Raw genomic sequence first — 14145 nt, forward strand, 5'->3', positions numbered from 1 at the left:
CAGTGTTTTGTCATTCTTACACTAACTTAGCTCGCATGAGCGTTGGATTCACTAGCACTCGGCAAGGAAATGTAATCAAATCCAAGCTCTGCGCGACTTACAAAGCTTAAGCTTTGACGTAGTTAATTTAGTGATTACGACAAACAAAACGCAATGGACAAGAATAATTTCAGTATATACTTTCTATTTTGGTTCATTAAATCATCAAAGTAACGTCCGCACTGGTAGAATTAGTTACATAAAATTATATTAGTGATTAAGTTAGCATCCATTTAGTAGTGATATTATTAAGGTAAGAATACTTAAGTATTTATTTGCGCTTCAGCAAAGTGTGGGCACCATTAATATAGTTAATTATATTAGGTAGGGACGCAGTATCTACAATAAATATTTACGATATCGATAGATAGTAATTAATGTATATATTTATGAAATTGAATTATATAAACGGATTATAATACTTTACACTGTTTGTAGTCCACGGGTGACAGGAAAAATAAATTCACCTCTATCAAAATTTCAATGTGCAAAACTTTCCACATATAAAAATATTGATAAATGAAGACTATAGTTTGCAACCTGGGATCATGCAGGGGAACACGGACTTTAAAACTTAAAAGCATCAAAAGCAAACAAATATAATAATGGGGCTTTCTAGAAATTTGATGTACGGAACTCAGGGTAAAACATGAATATTTCGTGACAGTTAAGATACTGCTCGTAGCTTTTACTATGTAAAATTATTTAATATTACATACTGTCACCACCGTTACCACGCCATAAAACCTCAATGACTATCTATGAGCCTCCACAGCGTATCCATCCGACATAGAAACCCGTTAAGATCAGATGATTTGGGGTCAGAGTTTGGCAAGATGAAAATAAAGAGTCCTGTTTGACGTTTACCGCCCACAAACTAACTATCAACACTGATGTGCATATTTATTTTTAATTAGTTCGTAAAGTCGTAGAACAATAATTAATCTAGTCGTTGATTATAACTAGGACTAGACTTGCTATCAAATTTAATTATTAAGCATGCTTTGCGTAAACTGTAATTCGTACCTCTAGGTCTAGACTATACTAATTATATTGCCAAAGATGCTCTAACGACTTATTAAGAACCTTAATCATAGCTTGTCAGTTGAAAATCAGCCAAAAAACATGATTATAGTGTTCCTTTGAGTTGTAGAATTAAACAAGTATTTTAGTATCTACCATACAAGGAAGTGAATAATTGACTACTCTCCTAAGTCCAACACGATTAGTGTCTTGGGAGAGGCGATATGCTGGAGCGGCCCAATTGGGGAGGTGCCAAACAAAAGACCATAGGCAATAAGGCAAACTATACTCTACTTGCCTATTTAAGAAGGAAGTAAGGTTGCAATAGCTTCCGAGGGATACGTGGTCGACTAAGCGTTTGTAAAACCTATAGAGTTGCCTGTTTACCATAAGGCGAAGCTTGCGTCTGTTTGTTTCTAAGTAAAAAAAAAGGTGAACAAACCGACAGGGTGTCGTCCCTGCTCCACTTGCTTAGAAAGTCCCAGTGAAACCGACGGGCGAGGAAAAGTGACAATGGCGGTAATACGCAGTTTGCGTCACGTATTAATGACATGGTCAGGTAAATTGAGAATTGAGAAACCAGCGAGGATGCGTGTAATGCAATCGCTGCATCGGGTGACGAGCGGAGTTGGGTTGCGAGTCGGTTTTTGACCTTTCGTTAAAGACGTTTTATAAAGCCTTTATATACTTAGTTAAAACCACAATTAATATGAAGAGAAGTTTTTCGAGATAGTGTTTAGTACGAGTCAATATCTGGTTTACTATTGCAGATCTAATTTGGTTTCATACCTACAGGTTCCCGGAGCTACTACAAGTACTTAGATCACCCCTATCATTTATAATGTAAATTTTACATAGTGGGTATGAAAAGTCAAGACACATTATTAAAAAATATAAGACAGTAGGTAAGTACATGAATGATAATTTATAGAGTAGTCGCATGTGTGTGTGTGTGAAATTGTGTAAAAAAACAGTAAAAGCTCAGCTGGATTAAGCAAACAAATGCGATACACAACTAACAAAACTTCAGGCATTAAACTTTTACTAGCTTCTTTACAAACTTACAAGTACAACTAATGATTGCGACTACAATTCCTTATTGCATTAGACTTAGCGTTCAGGTTAGAAATTCGTTTTGTAACGTAAAATAAGGATATATGAAAATAAATTACACTGTTCAACGCTGTACTAAATCAATATGTCACTAAACGTCAGCACCTTCATATTTATTTTCTGAAGCAGTCCTGCTAAAAATAGTCGTGTCTAATTTATGATGGCGTAATACCTTATAGTACCAATAGCCAGATTTAAAAAGAATGGTACCTAATAATTGCAAAGAAGATTAAAATCAAGAGATAAAAAGAAGTGTATCTAAAAATTTAAAGTTTATAGTTGTAATAGCCAATAGCTAAGCGGGGCTCCTAAGTATTTCTGGGCGATTTTCCCTTCGGGCATCTGAAGCTACCTAACGAACCTATCCTACCTATCTATCGCCTTAGTGTGACTATCGTGAAAACATATTACTCTTTGGAGAAAAAAGCGACTGGGACATACGCGTGTGATTAAATTAACTAGGTACTGAAAAAATAAACGCCTGGTTAAAAAGCAGAATGGGAAAAAACGCGAATGGAACAAAAGCTATTGGGGAACAAAAAAATTGGGTAGCTAATCTAAACAGTCCGCCAGAGTATATATCGTATGTCGTTGCACATACTTTTTGGTGCGTTGTTTGATCCGTTACTATTGAAGCTGACTGTACATTTATTAACTATTTTGCACTACATGTTTCACACGTTCCGCCATACATAATTCTCTTATACAGAAACTGCTATTAACTCTATTAAGACATGCTTCTTCAGCTTTTGTTAAAACACTATTTTATACGTTCTGGACTTCTGATGCAATCGGACATCGTTTTCGACGTTTTCTATAGATACCATCAAGCACAATGGAATTATCAACCATAAAAATAGCGCAGACGCTTTATGATGATTGCATTTAATTATAGAAATTAAATAATATTGGTATGTATTATAAATTCAATATACGCGATATAATCCGTTTTTATGGTAGTTTTATTTTATAGAAATTAAAATTTCATAGATGTCGTGTTCTGTATAGATGACAGACGGACAGACAGACAGACAGCGGCGTCTTAGTAATAGGGTCCCGTTTTTACCCTTTGAGTACGGAACCCTAATAAAAGACCATAAAGTTAAAATTTCCTCTCCTTTTTTAGCCAAGCATCAAAGATACATGCATAGTTTTTTTGCACTAAAACTTTCCACTATGTTTTCGTTTACGGCTTGATTCGACCGGGAATGGACATTTGTGGTGCTCACCAAACTACAAATTCTTGTCAAAGATTACATACGTTTCATTTACGTCCTTTTTTATTGCTGCGCTACTAAAATAATGTAGCATGAAAAAGTATGTGCTCCGTTTTGCCAATCTATGGTTTGCTAAAATGACGTCATAATAGCGTGCAAATTATTTTAGCGAGCTCCATTCAGATTACGCTTGGTTTTTGTTTCGACACAACATTTAACAGTTAGGTATGTCGAAAAATAGCTAGGTAATTAGCGGTGAACAGTCTTTTCGTAAATGAACGATGCTAATAACTTGTTTTTGCGAAGCTTACCATAATATATTACCACATACCGGGATGTAACAATGAAAACATGTAACTTTTATCTCTGGTTTTGTTGTTAGTTAAAAAAAAATTCGAAACATACAGATTTGTCGAGTCAGCGTTTTTTATTATTCTATAGAGAACGCAAAATATAAAAAAACCGGATAAGTGCGAGTTGGACTCGCCCGCCGAGGGTTTTGTACAAATTTAACATGTTCGCGGACGGTAAGTGACGTCATGTGTCATAGGCCAAAGAAACCAAAAAACTACGTGAATTCTATAGCATTCGTGTCCGCGAATGTGTTAACTTTTTTTCACAAATTTACTTGCCAAATTTCATAGTTCTAGGTCAACGGGAAGTAAATATTGATTCCTCCATAAATTTTGATTCTCTTGAGTGTTGAAATATATATACGCTTTTTGAACGGCCGTATCTTTTTTACGTCAACTTAGAAGTTTGATTTTTTACAGCTTCAAGGTACTTTAGACCTGAGTATATATGGTTTTAATTTCTCGATACCTCCATGATTTCCCGAGATAAAGGGCTTGACAGACAGACGGACGCACGGATGGATGGACAACAAAGTGTTCCTGTAAGGGTTCCGTTTTTTTCCTTTTGAGGTACGGAACCCTAAAAAAAGTTAATCACAATTCCCTAAACGGGAGAAGTGTTTAAAGTTATCTATACCTACAGAGCTTTATTGTATGAAAAAAATTACTTTTTTTGATTACCCACTTATTCTGCTTACTCTACTCTTTACGAGGTACAAATAAAGCTACGAACACTGGGAAGCAACAAATTAAGCTTACGTAAAACGGTCTCAGATTAAACTATCGCAGTGGTACTTATATCGGATCTTACTCAATCGATCTAAATAAAGAGCTTTCTAATAAAAAAAGTTGTGAGCTGATTTATAGTTTATTTACAACATGTTGAAACCGAAAGCGTTAGCCCTTTATATCTTTCATCTACCAGCTGCACGTCATAAACAGAAAAGATGCACGTTGCTTTAAAACAAAACACTTCTAATGCATAAGCACTCTATGTTTTAGGTTAGCATAATTTACTCATACTAAGACCCTACCTACCTAGAAGTGCCATTTGTGGCCACTGTACCCTTTGTGGTCATTTATTGCCTTGATATACCTACGAAAAAATAAACATATATTTATTATAGGTATACCATTGCAAACTCTATTCGTCACCGTATTAAGCTTTAAAAACTAAAAAAAACGTCTAAAACTTTCCTTTTTTTCTTCGGCCAAATTCGGTACTTCCTTCGTAAATAAACAATATTTTTACCTGATCCATTAAGGGGAATTTGAGAAACCTTAACATATTTTTGGTGATCATAGTTTTTTGAATGCGGCTCGTTTTAGTTTCGTTTAAAAACGATGTAGGTACTTAATCTTAAATATTGTAGAAAGAAAACGCAGTAGCAGAAAATGAGTAATTTTTGACAAAATATAAAAACAATTTAGGATCATAATATATTATTACATTATAACATTACATAAAATTATTATATTACAGTAATGATTAAAATTAAAGTTAAATTAGACTAAAATTATATTAAACCCCTAAAATAATTAATAATATATTAAATAAATTATTTATTATTTAATTTTTAAAATTTATATATATAAATTAGTCAAAATTAAAATTAACTATTAACAATTAAATCTATGAATACAAATAATTACATGAGGTAACTATTAGTCAACCCCGTTCTTTATCGCTCCCGGTGCAAAAGTGCCCATAATGCTCACGGCATTGCCCCGCAGGATGGCTATGGACAGCCTCTGCACCAGGAACGATTCGAAGCGGGGGTCCTCTCCCGTTTGTCTAAGTCGACGGCCTATGTCACGCACAAATGGTTTCGCGTCAGCACCCCAACCCCAGCAGCCCGCTGTTTCCACCGCAAAAGGGACGAAAATATACCCCGAGATATGATATAAATATAAAATAAAACAACAGAATTCAAAGTTTAATTTTTTCTACGAAATACTTACCTACATACATATTTCTATTTCTCCCGGGATAGCGGGACAAGGGTAAAGAACATGATTGAAGGGATAACTTTCTGAAAGGATTGATATCAAAACGCGTTACGTAATCGAAAGAGTACCTAGGTACCAGTAGGTAACGTGGGATGTATCACCAATAAATGCCACTTCACATCATTTTGTAAGTATCACTTACAGCTATTTCGACGTCTCATATTTCTTTTGTGACATAACAATGTCGGATCGCGATGAGAGGTCTGATCGGGCCCTAAAAGTGGTTCATCTTAATAATTCGGCCATTAAGACGCAATCGATCTTGCCAATTTCGTAATATACGATGTAAATATTACGATTTTCTAACCTGTAATCGCTTGGCTGTAATCATAACTGCCATTCTTCATAATTGTTGGTTTTTAAGCTACAAGATGTATTTATCCGAATTGGTTCGATAGAACATTTAAATTGCCGCAACGTAAATTGTTTATTGTCTTTAATAGATAGGTTTAATTTTATATAAGTCTCATGAAAGAATTAGAAACCCATATCACTAAAGAATGATATCATATTACGTTATGTATATAGTTTTTTTGGACATCTATAATACTTATTTATATGTTATCCAAATTAAATAATTAACAGAATATTATATTCTTTATTCTAATTATAAATTTGAATCAAGATCACCCCATGGTTAAACCAATTTATTATCAAAAGGGATCCCGAATCCCGACCCGGGAGCCGACCCCCAAGTGAATAGTAGTAAATTATAATACTACTATTTAATATATTGCAATGGACTTATCCGAATCCATGTAGGATCATCATTATCAACACCATGTCTTCGTTGCGGAGCGGCCGATCGCCTTTCTTGTACTTCAATATGTAGAGTAGTGCGGTATTTAACAACACAACGCCAATACTCCGCACCACTTACAAACCGGGCAGCCGGCAGAACGCATTTGCGCGGTACAACAATATAGAAAAAAGTTCGTACATCTTTTAAAAATCATACCTTTTCGTTAAATTCCAATACATACCTATCTATCATAAATAAAAAAATAAACTGTCGCTTTTCCCGCGCTCTTTTTTGCTCTAAATGCAAACCATAGACAAATGAAAAAGTTTTTCTAAACGCATACGTCAATTATCGAGTGTGGTCATTCGAGGAGTCATCGATTTTCTTTTTAACCAATGGCTTTGAAATTGTAGGGTTTCCAACGGCTTCGCTTCCATGGACACTGACGGATATGAGGACAGTACGCAGTTGACGTCGTCATGAAGATGCAATGACTTCGGGATCAGCTGTGTGGTGTTATTGAAGTGCTAGCCATAGACAGTGCTCATGTTTTGTGACCTTTCGGGAGTTTCTTGGAATTCGTGATCTAGCTTCTCTTCTAACTTATTCATGATGTTAGTGAAGGAGGTAAGAGCGTTGTTGTATTTTATTCATAGCTATTACTAAATACCTATGTAGTTACATTACATTATTTCAAACGAATTCCCAATTAACAATCGCATGTTAAGACCTCTTATTGACCGAGAATAGTGAATACATATGATTATGGTTATTTGGAAAACTTTAAAATATTGTTTCAAACTAACCACAGGTTGATAATACTTAATTATCATTTTTTTAATCATTCATATTGTAAAAAAATATGAATATAAATAAAAGTAACTTTAATTCATAAAAAGAGTGAAATTTATACCATGGTAATCTCATTAGTCGGTTTACTTTTATTCTGGATATGAATATAGAAATATACTAGGTATTGATATAGTTGTACGTCTTATATGTATATATAAAGGTGCTTTAATACAACAAAGTAATTGCTTGTAAATATTATTAAGTATTTAATTAATTTACGCCTTTGAATATTGAATACCTACCCAAGGTAAATGTCCAAATTGGACAACATAATTTCAATAATTAACAGCCCGATTGTCACCTCTATTGCTTGGAATTAAGATTGAAGAAGGCAGTTATTTGGTATGTACAGTGTTCAGCATTGAGACATTTACGTTATTTAGCATTAATTAACACAACTCAAGAGCTTTAATTGTAGCTGGTCGGAGTAAGGAGGTGTACTGCTTTTACTGATATTGTATCATATTTCACTTTTAACTGATCAACTCACTTAAACGCCAGAAAGTAGAATCATTAAAAAAGGAGAAAGGACACGAAGTAGTTGTGACACATTATATGTCGTGTATGTGTTACTTATGCATTAACATTTATTACATTTAGGTATTAATAAGAAATTCCAATTAATGCAGTAGTACCTAATTACCTATCCCCTCATAAAACATACACTTTTATCTATTTCTATTTTGTACTTATATCGTAAAGGTAGAGTACTTACATGCTTATTAAGCGTGAAACATCGGCCGCACAACCTATTCCTATATATTATTATGTTACGGTTTAAGACAATTATGCACAATATCCACATATTATACTGTGCAGTGCACACAAAGCATTGTGCAAGAAGGTCCATATATTATTGGAAAAAATGTTGATGACAGTCAAATATTCCCTAATCCCAATTTCAATATCGCCCGTCCCGTGACTTACATTAAATGGGACGATCCTACTGGAGTTACGGGTAATATAGTTCCGGATTTCCCATAATAAACGTTGTATTCTTGCTCACGCTGCAGTGCTGCAGCCTGTATGTGTATTAATTAAGTATTTTAAGGTACAGTCAAAAATAATTTAATTTCCTATCCATTTTGGTTTTTGTAACAGTGACAATGGTATGAGGTCTCTAGCGACTGTCATATTGATTGACACTGTGACAGGTACGAAATGGGTTGGAAATTTAATTATTTGACTTTACGTTAAACTTGAATCCATGGTAAAGCCATGAATGGCTAACAGGTATTTTTGAGATTTATTGTTTAAGTTTCTATCACTAGTTTTATCGAGGTATCCTTTTTCCATAAAACTAATCATGCAAGTTTTTCTGAGGCATGTTTCAGAACGTTACGTAATAATACTCCATTAATGTTTTTTTTTTTTCAAATCTACGAAAGTTCTATTCGCGTCAGTAGACAGTTTTATGAAATCACTGAGGATTATGGTAATCTAACAGATAAGACGTGTTCATACACAATAGCAACGCGACATTTAAGTGTCCATAAAAGTCGTAAACTACTTGACATCACATATAAACGTATCATTATAAAAGGTACAAAAGATCCTACGAATTTAGAGCAACAACAGTCGTTGACACAAAAACTTCAAGAAGACCTTTAGTTGCGCAAAATTGTTTTGAGGTAACAAACAGGTTCTTTTTACATCTCGATTATAACGTACGTTAATAATAAAACTATAGCGTGGGATTGGGAGGTCATTATAGTATTTTTATTATATTATTTGATTGCGGTTAAGTGCTATGAATGCGTTTATTCGATTAGCGACCATTGAAATAAAAATAAGTTGAAATTCTTTAAATCTTTCAACACATTCGTATTTCTTTCATACCTTCTGTTTGTTGTGTTGGTTAATAAGAATTGATATGTATTACTAAATCTAGTACTATTACATAAATATTAAACTAAAACCTTTTATAATTAATGTATTTGTGAGAATTTCATAAATTATTAGTACTATTACTTAAATACTAAACTAAAACTTTTCATAATTAATGTTTAATATGAGAATTTCATAAATTATGACCTGATACCTATTTTACATATATAACATCTGAGTAAAATCATAGGTTTAAAACAACTATAATCTTTATTTACCATCCACCACCATCATCTGAATATGTCGCCTTGAAGAAGTCGTATTTTATAGCTCGATGTTATAATGTATATTTAATATTTGTAAAATGCCTGTCATATTTACAAACCAAAATAACGCTCAAAGACGAATATTATATATATAAATTTTAATAACGGAGTAAATAAATAAATATAAGCATTCACTAATTAATAAGTAAGTACCCAATTAATAGGGTACTTACGCACAGCTATAACTTACTGTCATACTAATTATGTGTACAATCTAACGCTTAAACCGGCGGCGTAAACTTAAACGTATTATATTTGTTATTATTACATGTTATTACTTATATTGTCTGCTCAAGGTTAATCTTACGTGACAATTTACAATATTTACGGCTTTGTATATACCTATATATATTTTATACAAATTTTACGCAATTGTTGGTAGCAACTCCGTTAAATAAATAAATATTATAGGACACTAATCGACCAAGTCCCGCTGTCAGCTCAGGCTTGTGTTGTGGGTACTAACTAGATGACGATATATATTTTAAATAAATATGTTATGAGACATTCTTACACAGATTGACTAAGTTCCACAGTAAGCTCAATAAGGCTTGTGTTGTGGGTACTTAGACAACGATATATATAATTTAAATACTTAAATACATAGAACACACCCATGATCCAGGAACAAATACTTGTGCTCATCACTCAAATAAATGTCCTTTCAGGGATTCGAACCCAGGACCATCGGCTTCATAGCCAGGGTCACTACCCACTAGGCCAGACCGGTCGTTTATGACTTATATATAAATGCTTATATACATAAAAACATCCATAACTCAGCAAAATGGTCGAAAATTAGAGCTGGAGGACAAATCAGTGCAATGACCCTATTGGAAGCGTTTAAGCGACTCATTAGCTAACTAGCTAAGCTGCCCAACTTTGCAGTTGTGACCAATTAAACGAGCATATGTTATTATTTTCATCCGCACAAATCATTTCCATTCGTTCTCTAATGGTGCGACTGTGAGATGGCATTCCGTCTAATTACTTACTACGCAACTAGGGAACAAATAAAATTATTTTTTGTTTTTTTTTTTTAATTTGTATTCTTTAAGTAGTCACACTACTATATATAAGTACCTACAGTTACTACGGCCTTATATGCTTTGACAACACACAACACACACAAGTAGGTAGAGTTAGACCAAGATAAGTCTGCAACGATTTTGATAGCACGCACGCAGTGCAAGTGTTATTTATACGTTATAATTTTATAGGTTTGACGTTTAAATTAATTACATACTTGCCCTGCCTGTGCTATTAAAATCGTTGCAGACTTATCTTGGTCTAACTCTAATAGCCATAAGTAAATTATTCACCATCATAACAATATGGAAAAGTTGCATGCTATGTGATATGTGAACCACAAAACAAAAGACGATTTCGTTTCACAAGACCTGACTTTCAATTAGGATACAAACGGCCACTTGATATCTATAGAAATTGTATCCGTTTCACACATCACTCATACAGAATACTTTGACTAAAGTATTTGCAAAGATAACTATCGACAAAAAACCAACAATGCGATTAACCTACGATTATTTGAGAAACTTATATCATCAGCTTATTAGACATGCGTCTGATTACGTCGTCGCGTCAAAAATGTAACAATAATGACATAGCGGCGAATTATGGTGACCGCATGTGTATAACATAGGATGAAAGCGTTGGAATCTTTTAACCACATAAATTACAAGTAAAAGCTAGCTCCCGTTTCTAAGTACTCCACAAAGCTAACTGGTTTCGTAATAGGCTACAATCTATTTTTTGCCGTTCACCTGTTGGACATAAGGCAGCAAGCGCGCGCGGCACGCCTCTTCCGGCCATGTTTGGGCATGTGGTGCAGTGGCCACGCGCCTCGGACATCCACCTTACTCACACCGCACGCTTTTACTTTCAGGTTGCCCTTGTGTGCATCCTGGCCCTCGCTATCGCAGCCGAGAAGAAAATCGAGTTGCAAGACATCGAAGATGATAATTTAAAGAGTGAAAATGAAAAGGAGCTGGAGCAGAAATCCGAACCCCGCTCACAAACTGTGATTCCAGGCACTGCCCCTGGATTATTACCGCTGGAATTCTTCAAACACGGCCTTCTTAAATATTTTGAAAGTCCAAACCCGGTTCATCAGCAGCCCAGATATGTTCAGCAATATGCAGTGACTGAGCCACCAGAAAAACCTCCAATGCAAATTGCATCTCCTAAATCTCAGTACGGAGCACCTGCTACTCAGCAAGCAATGGTTGGCTATCTATCCAATGTCCCTATGCAAATATATCTAGTCCCACAGTATTACAATGAGAATGGTGAGCAGGCAGCTAATAGTCAGCCGGGAGTTCAATACGCTGCGCCAGTAGTCAGTCGAGTCAACGCCTACCCTACAGCGCCAGAAGCGATACAGCCTCAACAAAATTTCATAGAGGTTCCAACCTACGTAACCCCAACGGGTAAAACGTATATCCAGCAACCATATGCTTACGTGAGCTATGCTGCTCCGTCTACTGTGGCTCCAGTGCAGGCCACCGTTGCACCAGTGGTATACCAAGTGCCTATGGTGCAGTACCCAACCGCTATAGCCGCACCTCCCGTTGTGCCTAAAGGATATTATCAGAACCCCCAATTCACCGAAACAAATAATGTTGAAGAAGTTCAAGAAAACGAAATCGAAAATCCAAAAGAATATTCAAGTCAGACAGATCAGCCTTACCCTAAGCCGAGTCATGAATATCCACGATATTATTCCTCTCACGCCCCTCTTAGGGATGATCCGCGGCACAATGTCATTTCTGAGCTTCCCCCACCGAACCCATTGCTCCTGAAAGGCCCACCGCCGCATTTATCCCACCTTCCTAAAGCATTGCCGATATTCCGTCCCTTATCAAAGCCAGTGTATGCTGCTGGAGGTAACTTTATCTCATCAGCATATTCACCTAAACCGAGCGAAAGTTTTGGTGTTCCCTATAAGCGAAGACCTATGTCTCTGCTTGATTCGTATGTACCCTCAGCAGTTCAGTTGGAATACATGAAGAGAGGCTACGCCAAGGACCCTCTTGCAGCTTACGAAGCGCTGTCCAGTCACCGGCACTACTCCCACTATCCTGCGCCTAGACATTACGAAAGAGGTTTCCTCCCCAACCAGATGTACCATACTGCTGCTGGAGGCATCAGTTACGGACACTTGAAAAGGACACCGAAGCTAGATAAATCATCACAAAATTAACTCATGATTTTTAAGATATGATTAAAACGTTTGAATTATGATGCTATCTGTTATGGCACTGAACTGAATATGTGTTTAGAGAATCATGTACTTTCTGCAATACAACTGTAATACAATTACTTTAAGCGATATTTAAAACATTTGAGTAGTTATTAGTTAGGTAATCGTTAGGAAATAAGTTTAATGTGACAATTAAGATCAATTCAGACTTGCGCTTTGTAAAATAATGCTATTGATCGGTCAGTATAACGAGATTTTGTTTTTTTACATATGTTTTGAAATAAATATTTGTTAAATTTGTACTTCTTTATTATGTTTTATTATAAAGATGGTTTATATAGTTTTGGGAATGTTATTTGTAAGTTATATGAGATGAGGTAAATACTTATAATATTTTTAAAACTCGAAGGGTAGGATGACAGGTGTAATCTCCATATAATTTATAATTGTACATACTAAGATTTAACAATTTTCCACTTTTTCTTCCTGAAATGATATCCCAGGCAATTGTTGTTGTATAATTAACAAAATTCAGTGTTTTTATAATATTAGCTGCATTCAACAATTATGAATTTAAGGGTCAAAGGGGCCTACCGTAAACACCGAAATTCGCAAAATGCGGGTATCTTTCTTTTTTACTCCAATTAAGGCGTATGTAGAGTGACAGAGAATAGAATGCTCGTAATTTGCGAACTTCGATGTTCGCAGTAGGCCCTCAGGAAGGTGCCCATTCTATAATAGCTTTTATATCGGTATGCAATGCAGGTAGGTATATTGTTTAATGTATCTACATTTTGTGATCATAAGGAACGATTAAGGTAATCAAGTTACTCTTAATTTAAATTCCTTTCACGCTTAAAGTAAATCTGCCCGAACGCCGTGTGGTTAGACATCTCAGTATATAATAGGTCCGAGTAATTTTGCCAGGAAATTAATTTGCCATCCATTAAAAGCACCCACAAGATTTAACCACGGTTAGCTAAGAAAGGAAGGATAAAGCATAGCTAAAAGTAATGAAATTACCACAGTGGGACAAAGTTAATTTAGAAGTAAATTAAGAGGTTAATTGTGAGTTATGTCTACAGTGTGTAAATCCAATACGGGCGAATATTTAAACGGTGGTTAGCATATTAGGAGCTAAGAAGTGTAATGAGATAAATTTTGCTTAAAAATACAGTTATAAAAATTAACCAAACAAATAATTCAGCCCGCAATGTAAAATAAACACACAAGTTACGAGATACGAGCTTCTTAATGTAGCTGTCAACGCTTATTGGCAGTTACTATAAATAGCTCATATCTCGTAATGTCATGTCATGTTAAAAATGTCTCTTAATGTTTGCAGTAAAAGTTTGGTAAATTTTCAAAAATTAATTATGGGGTCATAATTAAGTGTAATAAAAAAAACTTCTTAATTAAT

At 35.0% G+C, this 14145-nt stretch overlaps 1 protein-coding gene across 2 annotated transcripts; it reads left to right on the forward strand.

Moving 5' to 3' along the window:
* Positions 1–1539: 1539 nt before the first annotated feature.
* On the forward strand, positions 1540–12762 carry LOC134748045 (uncharacterized). Of its 2 annotated transcripts, none has more exons than XM_063682775.1 (3): positions 1540–1621; positions 6911–7124; positions 11409–12762. In XM_063682775.1, exons 2-3 carry the CDS (start codon positions 7107–7109, stop codon positions 12723–12725), a joined length of 1335 nt encoding a protein of 444 aa, XP_063538845.1. In that variant the 5' UTR covers positions 1540–1621; positions 6911–7106; the 3' UTR covers positions 12726–12762. The 2 variants fall into 2 exon arrangements, with proteins under 2 accessions (XP_063538845.1, XP_063538844.1); XM_063682774.1 differs by lacking the exon at positions 1540–1621 and adding an exon at positions 6502–6687.
* Positions 12763–14145: the final 1383 nt, after the last annotated feature.

Source organism: Cydia strobilella, chromosome 15 (assembly GCF_947568885.1).
Source record: "Cydia strobilella chromosome 15, ilCydStro3.1, whole genome shotgun sequence".
Taxonomy (NCBI): domain Eukaryota; kingdom Metazoa; phylum Arthropoda; class Insecta; order Lepidoptera; family Tortricidae; genus Cydia; species Cydia strobilella.